We start from the raw sequence: 19,440 nt of genomic DNA, 5'->3' as shown, positions 1-19,440 counted from the left end.
AGCTTGGGGGGCTACCCAAGTGGGGTAGGGGCTGTGTGTGGGTCAGGGAGCAAAGAGCTCAACCCCATGGGGCGGAGGCGGGCGAGGTGAATCCTTGGAAAGGGGCAGGCAGGTTAATGGCCCCCCGCCGGGGTGGGGCAGGCGAATATGTCCGCTCTGCAGGGTGAATGTCCGGGGAACCCCCGGCAGGAGATAAGCTGGGTGGGGACGGTGGGGCGGGGGAGCCAGGGCAGGGCGAACCCGCCCCACCCAGACCCAAAGGTCAGAGCCACCCGTGGGGCAGAAAGTGCAAACCCAGCACCTAGCAACAGCCCCCGCCAGCCCCATCTGGGCTAGTGCCCCAAAGAGGGGAAAGCCCCGGGGGTCATTCCCTGCCCCAAGCAAGCCAGACCCCCACCCTGGGGCCGGATTGGATGCTCTCCACAGACTGGGAGGGGAGTGGGGGCTGGCGGGTTAGAGCAGGGGGGGCTAGGAGCCAGGACTCCTGGGTTCTCTCCACAGCACTGGGAGTGGAGTGGGGGCTGGTGGGTTAGAGCAGGGGGGCTGGGAGCCAGGACTCCTGGGTTCTCTCCACAGCACTGGGAGGGGATTGGGGTCTGGGAGCCCGGACGCCTGGGTTCCTTTCCCAGCATTACGAAGACACTGGACGGTTTTCTCCTTTTCGGACGTTTATTGCGGGCCGTTGTCTAGACGCCACGTTCGCACCCATGAAAATGAACCAAGCCAATTAACGAAGCACGTAATGAGCTAGCGATGGGCACCGGGGGGGGGGGGGGACATGGCACAGCGAATGGGGGGCTGTGACTCGGAGAGGAGGGGAGCAGGGAAAGAATTGTGGGGGACTCTGTTCTCCCTCTGACCCACAGGGGGCGCCCCCTGTCATGGGCCACCCCAGAGTCTGAACTCAAGCCCCTCTGCCACTAACAGCCCCCCCCACCCCACACCCACCCCATCCCTGTGCTTTGCTTTAGCCCCTGCATATAAGGGAATTAGAAAAGGGGGGGGAGGGGGGGAGCCCGGACTCCTGGGTTCTCTCCCTGGCTCTGGGAGGGGAGCGGGGGCTGGTGGGTTAGAGCAGGGGGGCTGGGATCCAGGACTCCTGGGTTCTTTCCCCGGCTCTGGGAGGGGAGCGGAGGGGGTAATGATGAAAAGACATGGGATAAGGACGGGGGGGGGGGGGCTTGGACCCTCCCCCAGCTTCCCCCAGCCAAAGGTCTTGTGACCATAATGGTGAGAGCTTGGGGACAGGAAGAAGGGTGGGGTGGGGTGGGGGAGGGGACCCTGGGGGCAGGTGCCCGCGGGAACCCCAGCCCCACTGCCAGGGGGCGCCGGCTGCATCAGGGGCATTTCCGCTCCACGCACTGCTTCCCGCCCTCCTCGTACTCCTGCTTGGAGATCCACATCTGCTGGAAGGTGCCCTGGGGAGAAGAGACCAGGATAGAACCCAGGCGTCCGGGCTCCCAGCCCCCACCCCCTGCTCTGACCCACCAGCCCCTGCTCCCCTCCCAGAGCTGGGGAGAGAACCCAGGCATCCTGGCTCCCAGCCCCCACCCCCTGCTCTGACCCACCAGCCCCCACTCCCCTCCCGGAGCCGGGGAGAGAACCCAGGCATCCGGGCTCCCAGCTCCCCCCCCCCTGTTCTGACCCACCAGCCCCCCCTGCCCTCCCAGAGCCGGGGAGAGAACCCAGGCATCCTGGCTCCCAGCCCCCCCCCCCACTCTGAGCCACCAGCCCCCCCTCCCCTCCCGGAGCTGGGGAGAGAACCCAGGCGTCCTGCCCCCCCGCGGGATCACTCACTAGCGAGGCGAGGATGGACCCCCCGATCCAGGGGCTGAATCTCCGCTCCATGGTGCTGTTGCTGGCGATGAGTTTGAGGCGCATGCTCTGGGGGGACAGAGGGGGGCGGTGGGGAGCGGCCCCCGTGGGACCGGCCAGTAGGGGGCAGCGTTGTGCACACCCCCCTCCCCCCACAACCCCTCCACACACCCCCCACAGACCCAAACAGCCCCTCCGCACACACCCCCCACAGACCCCCAACAGCCCTTCCACACAGACACCCCACAGCCCCTCTACACCCCCGCACAGCCCCCCACAACCCCTCCGCACACACCCCCACAGCCCCCACAACCCCTCTACACAGACACCCCACAGCCCCTCTACACCCCCCCACAGCCCCCCACAACCCCTCTGCACACACACCCACAGCCCCCCACAACCCCTCCACACAGACACCCCACAGCCCCTCTACACCCCCCCACAGCCCCCCACAACCCCTCCGCACACACCCCCACAGCCCCCCACAACCCCTCCACACAGACACCCCACAGCCCCTCTACACCCCCCCACAGCCCCCCACAACCCCTCCGCACACCCCCCCCACAGCCCCTCCACACAGACACCCCACAGCCCCTCTACACCCCCCCACAGCCCCCCACAACCCCTCCGCACACACCCCCACAGCCCCCCACAACCCCTCCACACAGACACCCCACAGCCCCTCTACACCCCCCCACAGCCCCCCACAACCCCTCCGCACACACCCCCACAGCCCCCCACAACCCCTCCACACAGACACCCCACAGCCCCTCTACACCCCCCCCACACCCCCCCACAACCCCTCCGCACACACCCCCCACAACCCCTCCACACAGACACCCCACAGCCCCTCTACACCCCCGCACAGCCCCCCACAACCCCTTCGCATACACCCCCCACAACCCCTCCACACAGACACCCCACAGCCCCTCTACACTCCCCCACAGTCCCCCACAACCCCTCCGCACACACACCCCACAACCCCCCTGTGACGAAGTGGGACTGTTCTTAATGTTTCCTCTGAATAGTGTGGGGGTGCCTCAGTTTCCCCTAGGCAGTTCGTAAGTATCTAGGGGGTGGGATAAGGGTGTATGATCCTTGCAGAGCCCTAGAGGGCAGGTGTGTGCAGGGGTCTGGACACAGACAATGGCCGACACCCTGTTTCCTGGCCACGGATGGCCTGGGCCCTTCCCCCCTGCAAGGTGAGAGCTGAAGGGTTGGAGAACAAAGGAATCCGGTGACCACCTGGCCCGGGAAAGGGACAAAGCCCAGAGGAGGGGGGGGCTGGAGGGGTTTTCAGTTTGGGGCTGGCTGGGACATGGAGTGAAGGGCAGACGGGGTTGTCTGGCTCACTGCCCCCCAAAATGGACCTGGCTGAGGGGTCCTGTTCTCTGCACCTGCAAGCTCTGTGTCAGACCATGTTCCTGTCGTCTAATAAACCTTCTGTGTTACTGAGAGTGGCTTACTGTGGCTTACTTACTGTGGCTGAGAGTCCCGTCTGACTGCGGAGTTGGGGGGCAGGACCCTCTGGCTTCCCCAGGAGCCCACCTGGGCGGACTCGCTGGGGGAAGCGCACGGAGGGGCAGGGGGGCTGGAGGCTCCGGGGTCAGACCCAGGAAGGTGGAGCCGGGGGAGCTGTGTGTCCTGCAGACAGGCTGCTCCCCGAGAGGAGACTCCCCCAGAGTCCTGCCTGGCTTCATGGGGAGCAGGTCCAGAGCATCGCCCGGGGACCCCGGGACACCCCCACAACCCCTCCACACACACACACAGACCACAACCCCAAGAATCCCTGTACACACACACAGAGCGGAGGGAGCATTGCACACGTGCACACACTCACGGGGGGCGTTTTCTGCGACAGCTCGCGGTTCAGCCGGTCGGTGAATCCCTGGAGCAGGGTGTTGCCCCCGGTCACAATGACGCTGCCGTAGAGACCCTGAGAATCACCGGGAGACGGTTAGTCCCGGGCCCCCCTCGTCCTTGGGCCCCCCTCGCCCCTGCGCCCCCCTCACCCGGCGTCCCCCACCACGGGCCCATCTACCCCGGCGTCCCCCACCACGGGCCCATCTACCCCGGCGTCCTGCCTGCTGACCAGATCACCCTCCCCACAGGCCCAGCCAAGGGACTCCAGTTGCAGGGAGTCCCACAGGGCCCAAGGGCCCAGCCCCACACCCCACGGGGTGGGAGGAAGAGCGAGGGGGGGGCCACGCACCGGCCTGATGTCGATATCACACATGCCGATGCTGGTGGTCACCACGTGCCCGACGCCCAGCATGGTGTTACCAGAGAGACCCTGGAGAAGGGGACAGAATCGGGGGAGGGGCAAGCATTAATGGGGGGCCCTTCTGCCCTGCCCCCGGACTCCCCCTTCCCGCAATATCACACCACCATCTCCTCCCAACCCCCAGCCTCACCCTGGACAAAGTGGGGAAACTGAGGCAAGGAACGATTAAAAAAAGACAGGGGTTCTGGGAATGGGGGCTGGTGGGTTAGAGCAGGGGGGCTGGGAGCCAGGACTCCTGGGTTCCCTCCCCGGCTCCGGGAGGGGAGTGGGGGCTGGGGGGTCAGACGTGGGGGGGCTGGGAGCCAGGACTCCTGGGTTCTCTCCCCAGCTCTGGAAAGGGAGTGGGGGCTGCGGGGTCGGAATGGGGGAGCTGGGAGCCAGGACTCCTGGGTTCCCTCCTGGCTCTGGCTGGGGCGGGACTGGGGGGGTGACCCACCTTGACGTTGGAGGGGTCGAAGAGCCCCTCGGGGATGCGCAGCCGCTCAGCCCCGTAGTCCGTGTTGTACCCGTTGGGCATCTCGTAGTGTACGGTGGGCATCTGGGCAGCCACCCTGCGGGGGGGGGGCAGAGGAGGGGCAGTGTCCCCCGCCACTTTCAGGGGGGAGGGGGCTTCCCCCCATGGCCCCACTCCAACAGACTCCCCCCACCCTGAGTGCCCAGCCCCCCTCCCTCTGGCAAAGCCCTGCCCCCCCTCCTCCCACCACCGTGCCAGCAGCTTCCCCCCCAGTGCGCCCCCCACCCCGCAGCACTCACTGCTCGTCATATGGGGAGTCAGAGACCTGTAGCACTGAGGCCTGAAAATCCTGGATCACCTCCTGGGGGGGGGGAAGAGTATATGGGGGTCAGTGATTTGGGGAGAGAACCCAGGAGTCCAGGCTCCCAGCCCCCCCTGCTCTGACTCACCAGCCCCCACTCCCCTCCCAGAGCCGGGGAGAGAACCCAGGCGTCCTGGCTCCCAGCCCCCCCTGCTCTAACCCACCAGCCCCCACTGCCCTGCCAGAGACAGGGAGAGAACCCAGGCGCCCGGCCCCCAGCCCCGCCCCCCCCAGCTCACATTGCAGGTGTAGTTGTGCCAGGACTTGGAGACCTGGGGCAGCTTCTCCTTCTTCTTCCAGTTGGGGGGGGCCCCCTCACGCACGGGGTCCTGGGGGGGCGGCAGAAAGATGGGGCAGGGGGGAGCCGTGAACCATTCCCCTCCCAGACCCCCTCCCTCCCCCCAATTCCCCCCAGCCCCTCCCGCATCAACCCCCGCCTCCCCTCACCTCCCCCCCCTTCCTGGATTCCTGTTTTCCCCCCCAGCCCGCCGTCCCCCCCCCACAAGGGACCCCCCCCCCTCCGCACCTTGGCAGCGATCATGTAGGGGGGCACGATCTCAATGTTCATCTCCTGGAAGAGCTCCCGGCACTGCATGGAGATGAAATCCCCGGCCAGCGGCGACTTCACAATCCCTGGAACCCCCCCCCCCAGAGCCGGGAATGAACCCAGGAGTCCTGGCTCCCAGCCCCCCCTGCTCTAACCTACCCGCCCCCACTGCCCTACCAGAGCCGGGGAGAGAACCCAGGCGTCCTGGCTCCCAGCGCCCCCTGCTCTAACCCACCAGCCCCCACTGCCCTACCAGAGCCGGGGAGAGAACCCAGGAGTCCTGGCTCCCAGGCCCCCCTGCTCTAACCCACCAGCCCCCACTCCCCTCCCAGAGCCGGGGAGAGAACCCAGGAGTCCTGGCTCCCAACCCCCCCTGCTCTAACCTACCCGCCCCCACTGCCCTACCAGAGCCAGGGAGAGAACGCAGGAGTCCTGGCTCCTAGCCCCCCCGACTCTAACCCACCAGCCCCGTGAGCCGGGCAGAGGACCCAGACGTCCGGGCGGTGCCCACCTTGCTGCAGGATGTACCCGTCGTGCACGGGGATGGCCGTGGTGTGGGTGGCCCCGCTGTCCAGCACCAGCCCCGTGCTGCGCCCATTGGCAAAGCTGGCAGGGGGGGTCAAGGGGGCAAGATTGTTCCTGGCTCTGTGGAACTCCCTGCCGCAGGAGCAGGGCGACCGCCTCGGAGCGGCTCTCTGCCCCCCTCCCCGCTGCCTGTGCCCTACACGGCCCAAGGTGCCCGCGGCCGGACCCCATGCCAGGATCCCCCCTTTTCCTCCCAGCCCCCCAAATCTTCCCTACAGCCCCCCAGTCCCTGCCCAGCTCCCCCCATCGCAGCCCCCGACATGTCCTCTCCAGCCTGCCAGCCCCATCCCAGCCCCCCAGATCCTTCCCAGCCCTCCCCCACATGTCCTTTCCACTTCTCCAGCCCCCCAGATCCCTGCCCCGGCCCGCCCAGGATACGCGGTGAGCACGGCGGTCTTGCAGAGGAAGAAGGCCGGGATGGCGTAATGCTCGAACATCAGCTCGGTCAGCTTCTCCCGCTTGGCCCGGGTGTTCCACTGCGGGGAGAGAGACCGGCGGTGGGGGCGCTGGGGGGCCAGGGCGGGATATCGGGGGGCAAGGGGGGGATGTAATGGCAGGGGGCAGGGGGGTGATGTGATGCCGGGGGGCATGGGGTGGATCGGGGTGATGGTGTGCAGGGGGGGTGAGATGATGTCGGGGGGGCGCGGGGTGGATCAGGGTGATGGGGTGCAGGGGGGTGGATGGGGGGTGATGTTGGGGGTGTGGGGGGTGATGTGATGTCAGGGTGCAAGGGAGTGGATCGGGGTGATGTCAGGGTGCAGGGGGGTGACATGATGTCTGGGGGCATGGGGTGGATCAGGGTGATGTCGGGGTGCAGGGGGGTGATGTGATGTCAGGGGGTGCAGGGTGGATCGGGATGATGTCGGGGTGCGGGTGGTGATGTGATGCTGGGGTGCAAGGGAGTGGATCAGGGTGATGTCGGGGTGCAGGGGGATGGATCAGGGTGATGTCGGGGTGCAGGGGGTGACGTGATGTCGGGGGCATGGGGTGGATCAGGGGGATGTCAGGGTGCAGGGGGGTGACATGATGTTGGGGCATACGGGGTGGATCAGAGGTGATGGGGTGCAGGGGGTGACCTGATGGGGGACACGGGGTGGACCAGAGGTGATGTCGGGGTGCAGGGGGTGACGTGAGGGGGCACAGGGGGTGGATCAGGGCTGATGTCCGGGTGCAGGGGGCGGATCGGGGGGGATGTGATGACACAGGGGGGTGATGTGATGTCAGGGGCATGGGGTGGACCAGAGGTGATGTCGGGGTGCAGGGGGTGACGTGATGGGGCACAGGGGGTGGATCAGGGTTGATGTCCGGATGCAGGAGGATGTCGGGGCACAGGGGGCGGATCGGGGGGATGTGACAGCACGGGGGGGGTGACGTGATATTGGGGGGCATGTGGGGGACCTACCGGTGCCTCGGACATGAGCACGGGGTGCAGGCCGGGCTCCGACTTGACGTGTTTGCCATAGGTGTGGTCCAGGATGGCCTGGAAACAATCCCAGTCCTCGACTGGGGGGACAGCAGCGTGGGGGGGGGGGCGAGGGTACAACACGGGGAGGGGGAGGGAGAGATATGGGGGTGGGGCTCGGTTAAGGTGGCACCAACCTGCTTCCCTCCAGCTCCCCTGCACCACGTGGGGCCACCCGTGGGGGTGGGGAAGCCATTGGGGGGGTGCTCATGGCAGGGGGTCCAGAAGCCATGGAGGGGCATGGCGGGGGGCAGGGTGGGGTCCCGTGGTGGGGGATCCTGTGGCAGAGAGGTAGCAGGGACCTGTGACGGGGGGGCCGTGGCACGGGGGTAGCAGGGGCCCGTGACAGGGGGGACCGTGGCACGGGGGTAGCGGGGGGTCATGACGGGGGGGCCGTGGCACGGGGGTAGCGGGGGGTCATGAAAGGGCGGACCGTGGCACGGGGGTAGCGGGGGCCCGTGACGGGGGGGGCGTGGCACGGGCGTAGCGGGGGGTCATGACGGGGGGGCATGGCACGGGGGTAGCGGGGGCCTGTGGCAGGGGGTCCAGAAGCCATGGAGGGGCATGGCGGGGGGCAGGGTGGGGTCCCGTGGTGGGGGATCCTGTGGCAGGGAGGTAGCAGGGACCCGTGACGGGGCGGACCGTGGCAAGGGGGTAGCGGGGGCCCGTGGCGGGGGGTAGTGGGGGGTCGGGACGGGGGGCCCGTGGCGGGGGGGCAGCAGGGGCCCATGGCAGGGTGGGCCGTGGCAGCGGGGGTCGTGACGGGGTAGGCCGTGGCGGAGGGGCAGCGGGGGCCCGTGGCGGGGGGTAGTGGGGGGTCGGGACGGGGGGCAGCGGGGGCCCGGGGCGGGGGGCACGGGGGGGGGGGCCCCGGGGGCCAGACCCTCACTCATGCCGTTCTTCAGGGGCGACAGGACCTCGGTGTTCTCCCGCGGGACGTGCAGCGAGTTGGTGTCGATGTAATAAACCTTCCCCGGCTTCTTCTCCTTCTCCCCGTCCAGCTCCAGCGCCGCGTCCTCGGGGGCCAGCAGCCCCACCGTGGTGGGGAAATCCGCCTGCAACGGGGGCGGGGGGTGAGCCAGGGGGGCTGTCCCCTCCGGGGGGCCCCGGCTCCCACCCGGCCCCGGGGCAGGTTGAGGGGGCTTCCAGGGACCCCCAGCGTGGGGGGCCTCCGGACGTACCTTGGGGCAGTCTTCTCCGGCGTAGCCAGCTCGGACCGAGAACGAGCCGATGTCAAAGACGAGCGCCCCCACCTCATCTGGGACAGAGAGAGAGACACTCGGCACCCGCCACCGGTGCGCCCACCTCTGGGGGACCCCTCGCCCGGCGCCGAGACGCGCCCACCTCTGGGGTGGGGCAGCCGGGGACCCGGGGACCCCTCGCCCGGCGCCGAGACGCGCCCACCTCTGGGGGACCCCTCGCCCGGCGCCGAGACGCGCCCACCTCTGGGGTGGGGCAGCCGGGGACCTGGGGACCCCTCGCCCGGCGCCGAGACGCGCCCACCTCTGGGGGACCCCTCGCCCGGCGCCGAGACGCGCCCACCTCTGGGGTGGGGCAGCCGGGGACCTGGGGACCCCTCGCCCGGCGCCGAGACGCGCCCACCTCTGGGGGACCCCTCGCCCGGCGCCGAGACGCGCCCACCTCTGGGGTGACCCGGGGACCCCTCGCCCGGCGCCGAGACGCGCCCACCTCTGGGGTGACACGGGGACCCCTCGCCCGGCGCCGAGATGCGCCCACCTCTGGGGTGGGGCAGCCGGGGACCCGGGGACCCCTCGCCCGGCGCCGAGATGCGGCCACCTCTGGGGCGGGGCGGCCGGGGACCTGGGGACCCCTCGCCCGGCGCCGAGACGCGCCCACCTCTGGGGCGGGGCGGCCGGGGACCCGGGGACCCCTCGCCCGGCGCCGAGACGCGCCCACCTCTGGGGCGGGGCAGCCGGGGACCCGGGGACCCCTCGCCCGGCGCCGAGATGCGGCCACCTCTGGGGCGGGGCGGCTGCAAGTGTTCGATGACCCAGATCCAGCTGACCCCCCCCAACCCCTCCCCCTGCAGCACGGCGCCCCCTGGGGGCTGCATGCTGCTGCTGTGATTTATGCCTGGAAATAAAGGGGGGGGACATTAAAGGGGGCCCCTTACCTCCTCCATAGACCCCCCCACTCATCCTGCCTCCGCTGCGCCCCCTGCCCCGTGCGGCTCCTGCGGGGGGAGGGTCCCGGGTGCCGGGGCGGAGGGGGTGTGGGGGGGGAGGGGCGATTCAGCACCCAGGCGGCGGGACAGCGACCGTGGATGGGGGGGGCCCGATCTGTAGAGAGGGGGTGAGGGGGAGCTTTCGTCCCCGCCAATCAGAGGCCTCACCCCCCTCCCCAAGCAGCCCCTGATTGGTCAATCGCAGAGACAATAAGTGACAATCTGGGGCTTTCTTAAAGGGGCAGGGATGGACGGCGGGCGGGAGGGGGGCGGAGAATTAGTGTCGGGGGAGGGATTTTTTTAGCGTGGGGGGTCGGGTCTCAGGTAACAATCTCCCCCTGCTATGGGTTTGCCCTTCCCCTCCCAGAGCCGGGGAGAGAACCCAGGCGTCCGGGCTCCCAGCCCCCCTGCTCTAACTCACCAGCCCCCACTCCCCTCCCAGAGCCAGGGAAAGAACCCAGGAGTCCTGGCTCACAGCCCCCCTGCTATAACCCACCAGCCCCCTCCTTCTATTCATTAAAATTATCTAAACATCCCTCCCCAACCCCCTCTATCCATCCCCCATCCCACCCCCCACACCCCTCTATCCATCCCCCTCCATCCGCCCGTCCCGTCCCCCACCCCCCGTCTATGCGTTCCCCTCTGTCCGCCCATCCCACCCCCTCTATCTCCCGAGCCCTTTATACCCCCCCCCCACTTTTCATACCTGTCTCCCTATTCAGTCCTACCTCCTCTCCCCCCACTTCCATACCCTGGATTATTTCAAACCAGAAAAATCCTAAATTCCTCTAGACGGGGGGCAGATACCGAGCTGGTGGGTGTAGGAATTTAACAGTGGGAGCCAGGACTCCTGGGTTCTCTCCCTGGCTCTGGGAGGGGAGTGGGGGCTGGTGGGTGAGAGCAGGGGGAGCTGGGAGCCAGGACTCCTGGGTTCTCTCTAGATCTGTCCCTGTGGTTTGCACTGTCAGTGTCAGCCCCGGGGGGGGGGGGGTGTATGTGCGGGAGAATTGACCAGGGACATGCCCCCCCCCCCCACATTTGGTAGCAGCAGCAGCTGGCGGTGGATGGGCAGGGGAGGGGTCCCCCAATTCCCCCCCCCCGCCATTGGCTGCGATCACCGCGCGGTCACCCAGCTGCACCGGGCTGCTGCTCCGGCTCCGTCCGCCCCCACCCCGCCCTGCCACCGCGCGGGGAGTAACGGGGGGGCTACTCCCCCCGGCCAGCAGGAGCTGCTGCGACCCCCCCCCAGGACCCCAGTGTGTGTGGGGGGGACTGCACCAGGTAACCCGCCCCTTCTCTTGCTGGGGAGATAGATGTGAGATGCTTGCTAGGATGGGGGGAGCGTGGGTGGAGTCGGGTGAGGGGCTGGGAGCCAGGACTCCTGGGTTCTCCCCCCAGTTCAGAGAGGGGAGCGGGGTCTGGGGGGTTAGAGCAGGGGGGCTGGGAGCCAGGACTCCTGGGTTCTCTCCCCAGTTCAGAGAGGGGAGCGGAGGCTGGGGGGTTAGAGCAGGGGGGGCTGGGAGCCAGGACTCCTGGGTTCTCTCCCTGGCCCTGGGATGTGGAAAGTTCCTTGGTGAAAAGGTGCCCAAGTGAGTGGCTGGGACGCGAGCATTTCAGGGACTTGGTATAGCCCAGCTCCCCCTGCCGTTTTCGATGGTGTAGTCGGAGCCCACGCACGCCCCCTTCGCCGTTGGTACAACCCACTTTCCGGGATGGTATCTTCCATCCATCCTTACCCTCCCCCGCTTTTTGGAGTTGGTCTCACCCTGCCCACCCCCGGAAGTGAATTGGTATCTCCCTTGTCTACTTCCTTCCCTCCGCACCTCTGCAAGATGGTCTCTCCCTTCCCCCCAGGAAAAGAGATGTCTCCTATCCATGGTACCCCCCCCCCCCACGTCTGTGAGATAATCCTGCCCTGCCCGCTCAGAAAGCGACTTAGTATCTCCCACCCTTAGGTTTCCCTCGCACCACCCTATCTGTGAGATCTCACCCCGTTTCCCCAGAGAGTTGGTATCTGCCATTGTCTGCCTTCCCCCATTTGGGCATTGGTATCACCCTGCACCCCCAGGAATTGAGTTGGTTTCTCCTATTCCTAGCCATCCCCCCCCGCTAAATGGTCTTGCCTCTGCTCCCCGGAAATTAGTTGGTATCTACCAAAGCAAGCCCCGCCCCTTATTGTATCCCCCCCTTCCCAGGAAGTGACTTGGTATCTGCCATTGCAAGCCTCGCTCAACCCAAGGAGTGAGTTGGTATCTCCCATGGCAAGCTCCACCCTGTATGGTAGATGGTTGTCACCCTGTCCCCGGGAAGTGTGTTGGTATGTGCCATTGAGAGGCCCCGCCCATATGGTGGCTTATGTCACCCTCACCCCCGCAAGTGAGTTGGTATCTCCCATCGGAACCCTGGGTAGCTGGTCTCACTCGGCCTTGGAGGAAGTGACTTGGTATCGCCCATCGCAAGGTCCAGATGGTATCGTCTTAGCCCCCCAGGAAGTGAGGTGGTCCCGCCCACACAGTGATTCCCCCCGCACGCGGGGCACTTGGTCTGTCCCGGGCTCTGGGCGCGGTCGCCGGCAGCCGCATCACCGGGGCGGGCAGGCGGCGAACGGGCGGGGGGGGTGGATCCCTCCGCCGCTGAGTTCCGGCCCGCGCAGCGAGACCAGGCCCGAGCGGATCCTTCCGCCCAGGGGAGCGGCCCGGAAACGAGTCCCCCGGCCCCGGAACGAGGCTGCGCCAGGTACGGGGGGGGGGGACCCCCCAGCCCAGCGGTGCCCCGCACTCCCGACCTGCAGCCCCTGCGAGCGCAGCTGGGGGGGGGCTCGGACGCCTGGGTTCTCTGCCCGGCTTCGGGGGGGGGGCTCGGACGCCTGGGTTCTCTGCCCGGCTTCGGGGGGGGGGCTCGGACGCCTGGGTTCTCTGCCCGGCTTCGGGGGGGGGGCTCGGACGCCTGGGTTCTCTGCCCGGATTCTGGGGAGGGGGGGGACCTCGGACGCCTGGGTTCTCTGCCCGGATTCTGGGGGGGGGGGGGGGGGGAGACCTCGGACGCCTGGGTTCTCTGCCCGGCTTCGGGGGGGGGCCTCGGACGCCTGGGTTCTCTGCCCGGCTTCGGGGGGGGGCCTCGGACGCCTGGGTTCTCTGCCCGGCTTCGGGGGGGGGCCTCGGACGCCTGGGTTCTCTGCCCGGCTTCGGGGGGGGCCTCGGACGCCTGGGTTCTCTGCCCGGCTTCGGGGGGGGCCTCGGACGCCTGGGTTCTCTGCCCGGCTTCGGGGGGGGGGGGAACCTCGGACGCCTGGGTTCTCTGCCCGGCAGGTCCGGGCTCCTGCTAACCCCCCCACCCCCCGCAGGGTCCCGGCCGCGGCCATGAGCGAGCTGGAGCAGCTGCGGCAGGAGGCGGAGCAGCTGCGCATCCAGATCCGGGTGAGTGGGGGGGGGCAGAGCCCCCCCCGAGCGCGGAACCCAGGAGTCCTGGCCCCCAGCCCCTCCCCCGCCCCCTCTCCCCTGCGCTTGTGGCTGTTTGTGTTGGTGGCAGGGCTGGGGGGGGGGGACAGCGCCCCTTGCTGTCTGCATGGGGGGGGAGCCAGGACGCCTGGGTTCTCCCCCCCCCCCGGCTCGGGGAGGGGGGGGGCTGGGAGCCAGGACGCCTGGGTTCTCCCCCCCCCCCCCGGCTCGGGGAGGGGAGGGGGGGGCTGGGAGCCAGGACGCCTGGGTTCTCCCTCTCCCCCCGGCTCGGGGAGGGGGGGGGGGGGGCTGGGAGCCAGGATGCCTGGGTTCTCCCCCCCCCCCGGCTCGGGGAGGGGAGGGGAGGGGGCTGGGAGCCAGGATGCCTGGGTTCTCCCTCTCCCCCCGGCTCGGGGAGGGGAGGGGAGGGGAGGGGGGGGGGCTGGGAGCCAGGATGCCTGGGTTCTCTCCCCCCCCCCCCCCCCGGCTCGGGGAGGGGAGTGGGTTTGGGCGGTTCGGATTTTAACCCGATGTCCGTCCCCCCCCAGGACGCGAGGAAGGCATGTGGCGACTCCACTCTGAGCCAGGTGAGCCGTGCTGGGCTGTGGCCTCGGCCCCCTTGCTGGGGTCCCTCCCTGCCCCTCCCCCGTCACTCCGCCCCTCACCTGTCTCCCCCCCCCCCCCCCCCCCCCCCAGATCACGGCCGGGATGGACCCCGTGGGGCGGATCCAGATGCGGACGCGACGTACCCTCCGCGGCCACCTGGCGAAAATCTACGCCATGCACTGGGGCACCGACTCCAGGTGAGAGCTCGCCCGGACGCGGCCACCTCTGGGGCGGGGCGGCCGGGGACCCCGGGGCCCCCCCGCCCGGACGCGGCCACCTCTGGGGCGGGCTTCAGTTGTTTTAGGCCCTCAAGCAATCGAGGATCTTTTATCCCATTGGCCGGGATCAGCTTTGGTTTTGATTGGCCCGGACTCCGGGGTTCCCATCCCATTCCTGGGCCTGGGGAAGGCTGGAAGTGGAGTCTCCTAAATTAGAAGCATCTGGGTTCATATCTGCTCAGGGGGACCAGCCCTGCCGGGGCGGGGGGAAGAACCCCCCTGCTGAGCCCCCACAGCACCCCCTGGGGCAGTGGGGCCAGCCTGCCTGCGGGGGGGCAGGCCTCTGGGCCCCGCTGCGCTCACATGGGGTCTCTCCCCCCTAGGCTGCTGGTGAGCGCCTCGCAGGATGGGAAACTCATCATCTGGGACAGTTACACCACGAATAAGGTGAGGGGGGGGCAGGCCGGACCCCCCGGGAGAGGGGGGGAGGGGGCTCAGGGGGGGCAGCCGCTCGTTCACTCACCGGCACGGCACCTCCTGCTGGCCGGTCCGGGAGTCCGATCGAGTCCAGAACTTGAAGCCTCCTGCTGGCCGGTGTCTCGCCTGCCCCAGGGCCCCTTTCCATGGGGTGCTGCCCCAGTAGGACCCCCCCCCCGGATCTCCCCTCCCAGGGGAACCCCCAAAGCCCACCTTGCTTCAGTGGCGACGGCCGGTGGTCCTCCAGCCCCCTTTCCGTGGGGCAGACGCAGACTGTGATGGCCACTCATCACTGGCAAGGGGGTCAGACCAGCTGCCTCTGCCTATCCCCGGGCTGCCCCTCTGCGCCCCCAGAACCCCCCTTAGGCCTTAAACAAGGCCTGAGCCAGGCCAGGCCAGAGCCTCCCTTTGCCCTTCCCCAGCCAGGCCCTTCCCGCTCCTTGGCTGGAGTGAGCCGCACCCGGCTCCTCCCCGAGCCCCTTTCACTAGGGCCAGGTGTGGCCTGGTTAGGGCGTGGCCCCACCTATGGGTACTTCCCCCAATCAGCCCAGCCGTCCTCCACCGGGGCAGATGGGCCCGGGGGGAGGGGAGGGAAGCTGGACGGATGGCGGGGTGCTGGGGCAGATGGGCTGGGGTGGGGGAGCTGGACGGATGGCGGGGTGCCGGGGCAGATGGGCTGGGGTGGGGGGAGCTGGACGGATGGCGGGGTGCCGGGGCAGATGGGCTGGGGTGGGGGAGCTGGACGGATGGCGGGGTGCCGGGGCAGATGGGCTGGGGTGGGGGGAGCTGGACGGATGGCGGGGTGCCGGGGCAGATGGGCTGGGGTGGGGGGAGCTGGACGGATGGCGGGGTGCCGGGGCAGATGGGCTGGGGTGGGGGGAGCTGGACGGATGGCGGGGTGCCGGGGCAGATGGGCTGGGGTGGGGGAGCTGGACGGATGGCGGGGTGCCGGGGCAGATGGGCTGGGGTGTGGGGAGCTGGACGGATGGCGGGATGCCGGGGCTGATGGGCTGGGGTGGGGGGAGCTGGACGGATGGCGGGGTGCCGGGGCAGATGGGCTGGGGTGGGGGAGCTGGACGGATGGCGGGGTGCCGGGGCAGATGGGCTGGGGTGGGGGGGAGCTGGACGGATGGCGGGGTGCCGGGGCAGATGGGCTGGGGTGGGGGGAGCTGGACGGATGGCGGGATGCCGGGGCAGATGGGCCCGGCGGGGGGCAGCCGGGATGCCGGGGCAGATGGGCCCGGCGGGGGGCAGCCGGGATGCCGGGGCAGATGGGCCCACCTTTCCCTCCCCCCAGGTCCACGCCATCCCGCTGCGCTCCTCCTGGGTCATGACCTGCGCCTACGCCCCGTCGGGGAACTACGTGGCTTGCGGGGGCCTGGACAACATCTGCTCCATCTACAGCCTGAAAACCCGGGAGGGGAACGTGCGTGTGAGCCGGGAGCTGCCGGGCCACACGGGTGAGCGCCCGGGCGCCGGGGTGTACTCCCGCCTGGGGGAGGGGACGTGGGGTCTGGTGGTTACAGCGCGGGGGCTGGGAGCCCGGACGCCTGGGTTCCCGGCCCGGCCGGCGCCCCGGCCCCGAGCTGATCAGCATCTTGCCGTCCCCCCCGAAAGGTTACCTGTCCTGCTGCCGATTCCTTGATGACAATCAGATCATCACCAGCTCCGGGGACACGACCTGGTGAGTGCCCCCCTGAGCTGTGGGCCCCCTCCCTCCTCTGGGGAAGGGTGGGGCTGGTATAGGGGGCAGGGCTCGGGGGGGGGGGCCCAGAGGGTTGTGGAGTGGGGGGCGGAGCCAGTGGGATGGGGCGGGGCTGGGGCCCGGAGGGGCGGGGCCAGCGGCCGTCCCAGCCTCTCCCCCGCCCCCCCAGCGCGCTGTGGGACATCGAGACGGGGCAGCAGACGACGACGTTCGGGGGGCACAGCGGGGACGTGATGAGCCTGTCGCTGGCCCCCGACGCCCGGAGCTTCGTGTCCGGAGCCTGCGACGCTTCCATCAAGCTGTGGGACGTGCGGGACAGTATGTGCCGGCAGACGTTCACCGGGCACGAGTCGGACATCAACGCCGTGTGTGTGAGTGCCGGGGCCCCCCCGCGGGCCCCCCGACCCCCCTCCACCACCTCCCCCCGCACGCGGACGTTCACGGGGCACGAGTCGACATCAACGCCGTGTGTGTGTGTGTCCATGGGACCCCTCAGACCCCCCAGTGTGTGTGTGTGACCCCTGCTCCCCCAGCCCCCCCCATATGCACCGAGCTTCACATAACCCCCCCCAGCGCCCCCCATGGGACGCACACCCCCCCCCGCAGCATCCCACCCAATTTAGAAATCCCACCCATCTCGGGGGAGATGGTCTCCTGGGTTCTCTCCCCAGCTCTGGGAGGGGAAGGGGGGCTGGTGGTTAGAGCAGGGGGGGCTGGGAGCCCGGACGCCTGGGTTCTCTCCCCGGCTCTGGGAGGGGAACGGGGGCTGGTGGTTAGAGCAGGGGGGGCTGGGAGCCCGGACGCCTGGGTTCCCTGACGCCCCCCTCCCCGCCCAGTTCTTCCCCAACGGGAACGCCTTCACCACGGGCTCGGACGACGCCACCTGCCGGCTCTTCGACCTGCGGGCCGACCAGGAGCTCATGCTCTACTCCCACGACAACATCATCTGCGGCATCACCTCGGTGGCGTTCTCCAAGAGCGGGCGCCTCCTGCTGGCCGGCTACGACGACTTCAACTGCAACATCTGGGACGCCATGAAGGGCGACCGCGCAGGTCAGCGCTGGCAGGCAGGACGCCTGGGTTCTCTCCCTGGCCACTGGGAGGGGAGTGGGGGCTGGTGGGTTAGAGCAGGGGGGGCTGGGAGCCCGGACGCCTGGGTTCTCTCCCTGGCTCTGGGAGGGGAGTGGGGGCTGGTGGTTAGAGCAGGGGGGCTGGGAGCCGGGACGCCTGGGTTCTCTCCCCGGCTCTGGGAGGGGAGTGGGGGCTGGTGGTTAGAGCAGGGGGGGCTGGGAGCCAGGACTCCTGGGTTCTCTCCCTGGCTCTGGGAGGGGAGTGGGGGCTGGTGGTTAGAGCAGGGGGGCTGGGAGCCGGGACGCCTGGGTTCTCTCCCCAGCCACTGGGAGGGGAGTGGGGGCTGGTGGTTAGAGCAGGGGGGGCTGGGAGGCGGGACGCCTGGGTTCTCTCCCCGGCTCTGGGAGGGGAGTGGGGGCTGGTGGTTAGAGCAGGGGGGCTGGGAGCCGGGACGCCTGGGTTCTCTCCCCAGCCACTGGGAGGGGAGTGGGGGCTGGTGGTTAGAGCAGGGGGGGCTGGGAGCCGGGACGCCTGGGTTCTCTCCCCAGCCACTGGGAGGGGAGTGGGGGCTGGTGGTTAGAGCAGGGGGGGCTGGGAGGCGGGACGCCTGGGTTCTCTCCCTGGCTCTGGGAGGGGAGTGGGGGCTGGTGGTTAGAGCAGGGGGGCTGGGAGCCGGGATGCCTGGGTTCTCTCCCCAGCCACTGGGAGGGGGGGGGCTGGGGGGTGAGAGTAGGGCGGGCTGGGAGCCAGGATGCCTGGGTTCTCAGGGGCTGGCCTCACCCCTGTCTCCTCCCGCAGGGGTCCTGGCCGGCCACGACAACCGCGTGAGCTGCCTGGGGGTGACGGATGACGGGATGGCCGTAGCCACCGGCTCCTGGGACAGCTTCCTGAAAATCTGGAACTAGCCCCTTTCTGCCCCACACCCTGGGGGCGTGTCTGCCACTGGCCCCACCCACAGCAGGGAGTGGGCGTGGCTTTAGCCCCTCTGGGCCCCTCCCCTTTTAATTTCTGCCAATTTTTTTTTCTTCTTCTGATTGAAAGGAAGGAAAAACGGCCTGCTGAGTGGGCGGGGCCTGTGTCCAGCAGTGACCTTTGACCTGGGGGTGGGGCATGAGATGATTGACAGCTGGGGCAGGGTCCTGTCTGCTGTAGGGCAGAGGAGGGGAGGGTTACACCCCATTTATCCTGCCCCCTCGTACACCCTCCCCCATGTTCCCAAGGCTCTCCGGGGGAGGAGTGGCTGATCTGCCCTGCCCACTGTGCGTGGCTCCTCCCCCAGATGGGGGGGTGCACCCCAGGCTCCTGTAGCCCCTCCCACCCACCTGGGTGGGGGTGGGGGGAGAGAGCAGGCTACCGGGGTAGATGGGCCCTTGACTCTGAGTCTAAGGAGGGGCAAAGTTAGACATGGTGGGGCCTCCTGTCCTGCCCCCCTAGGGCCTTCTCTCTCACCCTGTTGGCTGGGGAGGGGGGGCGGGGGCTGTTCTTCGCTGGGGTGTTTGTAGCCGGCTCCCGGCACCGTGTAAAACCGTAAACCGACCAAAACCAACAACCTGCCTCCCTGTTGTTACTGGGGGTCGGGGCGGAGGGTTAGAGCAGGGGGGGCTGGGAGCCAGGACGCCTGGGTTCTCTCCATGGCTTGGGGGGAGAACAACTGTGGGGTTAAATGCCCCTAGTCACCTTGCACCCCCCTGCCCTGAAAGGGGTGGGGCTTGTAACTCTCCACTCCCCTCCCCCTTTCCCTGTTCTTTAGGGGGAGGTCCCTGCTCCTGCCCCAGAGATCATTATATTATGGGGTGGGGTTGCCAGGTGTCCAGTCAGCTGCAGTAACTGGCCTCTGCCACTGGGGGGAGGCACGAGCAGAGTGGCTGCCCCCCAGTCCCCCCACAGCAACTCGCATTAAGGGGGAGGGAATCACCAGCCCAGCGGCTTGGTGCTGGGGAAAGAACCCAGGAGTCCGGGTCCCTGGAGCCTGGTGTCCTTGCCCAGCTGGGGGCGGGGGAGACCCCAGGCGTATGGCTGTGTGGGGGCAGGGAATGAACCCAGGCATCCTGATTTCAGCCCCTCCCCCTCCCCCGCTGGCAAAGCACATTCAGGGATGGGCCGGTGGCTACCCTGTGCCCCCCAAGTCCTTGGGGTGGGGGGGTTTACACCGCACTACGCCTGCCTGCCAGAGACCAGTGGAAATCTGTACCCAGTTTGTCACTAAGAGCATTGGGGGGCGGGGGGGGAAGAA

At 68.9% G+C, this 19,440-nt stretch overlaps 2 protein-coding genes across 5 annotated transcripts; one reads left to right on the top strand and one right to left on the bottom strand.

Moving 5' to 3' along the window:
- Positions 1 to 650: 650 nt before the first annotated feature.
- Positions 651 to 9,798, bottom strand: ACTL6B (actin like 6B). 3 transcript variants are annotated; one of them, XM_075124061.1, is made up of 15 exons: positions 9,426 to 9,597; positions 9,150 to 9,197; positions 8,690 to 8,766; positions 8,398 to 8,563; positions 7,449 to 7,549; positions 6,425 to 6,522; positions 5,973 to 6,067; positions 5,441 to 5,547; positions 5,154 to 5,243; positions 4,853 to 4,914; positions 4,536 to 4,650; positions 4,028 to 4,108; positions 3,656 to 3,751; positions 1,798 to 1,884; positions 651 to 1,418 (listed from the first exon to the last, which is right to left on the bottom strand). In XM_075124061.1, exons 1-15 carry the CDS (start codon positions 9,580 to 9,582, stop codon positions 1,338 to 1,340), a joined length of 1,461 nt encoding a protein of 486 aa, XP_074980162.1. In that variant the 5' UTR covers positions 9,583 to 9,597; the 3' UTR covers positions 651 to 1,337. The 3 variants fall into 3 exon arrangements, with proteins under 3 accessions (XP_074980162.1, XP_048689587.1, XP_074980163.1); XM_048833630.2 differs by lacking the exons at positions 9,150 to 9,197; positions 9,426 to 9,597 and adding an exon at positions 9,643 to 9,798; XM_075124062.1 differs by lacking the exon at positions 9,150 to 9,197.
- Positions 9,799 to 12,051: 2,253 nt separating this feature from the next.
- GNB2 (G protein subunit beta 2) lies at positions 12,052 to 18,248 on the top strand. 2 transcript variants are annotated; one of them, XM_048833628.2, is made up of 10 exons: positions 12,052 to 12,429; positions 13,037 to 13,109; positions 13,679 to 13,717; positions 13,827 to 13,933; positions 14,338 to 14,401; positions 15,729 to 15,891; positions 16,049 to 16,115; positions 16,306 to 16,507; positions 16,973 to 17,189; positions 18,006 to 18,248. In XM_048833628.2, the coding sequence occupies exons 2-10, from the start codon at positions 13,053 to 13,055 to the stop codon at positions 18,110 to 18,112; spliced, it is 1,023 nt and encodes a 340-aa protein (XP_048689585.1). In that variant the 5' UTR covers positions 12,052 to 12,429; positions 13,037 to 13,052; the 3' UTR covers positions 18,113 to 18,248. The 2 variants fall into 2 exon arrangements, with proteins under 2 accessions (XP_048689585.1, XP_048689586.1); XM_048833629.2 differs by lacking the exon at positions 13,037 to 13,109 and having other exon boundaries at positions 12,057 to 12,429.
- Positions 18,249 to 19,440: the final 1,192 nt, after the last annotated feature.

The sequence above is a fragment of the Caretta caretta genome, chromosome 28, assembly GCF_965140235.1.
Source record: "Caretta caretta isolate rCarCar2 chromosome 28, rCarCar1.hap1, whole genome shotgun sequence".
Lineage (NCBI taxonomy): Eukaryota > Metazoa > Chordata > Testudines > Cheloniidae > Caretta > Caretta caretta.
Note: the sequence above shows the minus strand (reverse complement) of the source record. Positions and strands in the feature narration are given on the sequence as shown.

Excerpts from the sequence above, each read along its gene's own strand:
- ACTL6B (XM_075124061.1), bottom strand. The coding sequence starts at position 9,582 with ATGCAGCCCCCAGGGGGCGCCGTGCTGCAGGGGGAGGGGTTGGGGGGG. Across the intron at positions 4,915-5,153 it reads GGCACAACTACACCTGCAAT|GAGGTGATCCAGGATTTTCA; the intron begins GTGAGCTGGGGG and ends CCCCCCCCCCAG. Across the intron at positions 1,419-1,797 it reads GGTCCATCCTCGCCTCGCTA|GGCACCTTCCAGCAGATGTG; the intron begins GTGAGTGATCCC and ends TCTTCTCCCCAG.
- GNB2 (XM_048833628.2), top strand. The coding sequence starts at position 13,053 with ATGAGCGAGCTGGAGCAGCTGCGGCAGGAGGCGGAGCAGCTGCGCATC. Across the intron at positions 14,402-15,728 it reads ACAGTTACACCACGAATAAG|GTCCACGCCATCCCGCTGCG; the intron begins GTGAGGGGGGGG and ends CCCTCCCCCCAG. Across the intron at positions 16,508-16,972 it reads CGGACATCAACGCCGTGTGT|TTCTTCCCCAACGGGAACGC; the intron begins GTGAGTGCCGGG and ends CTCCCCGCCCAG.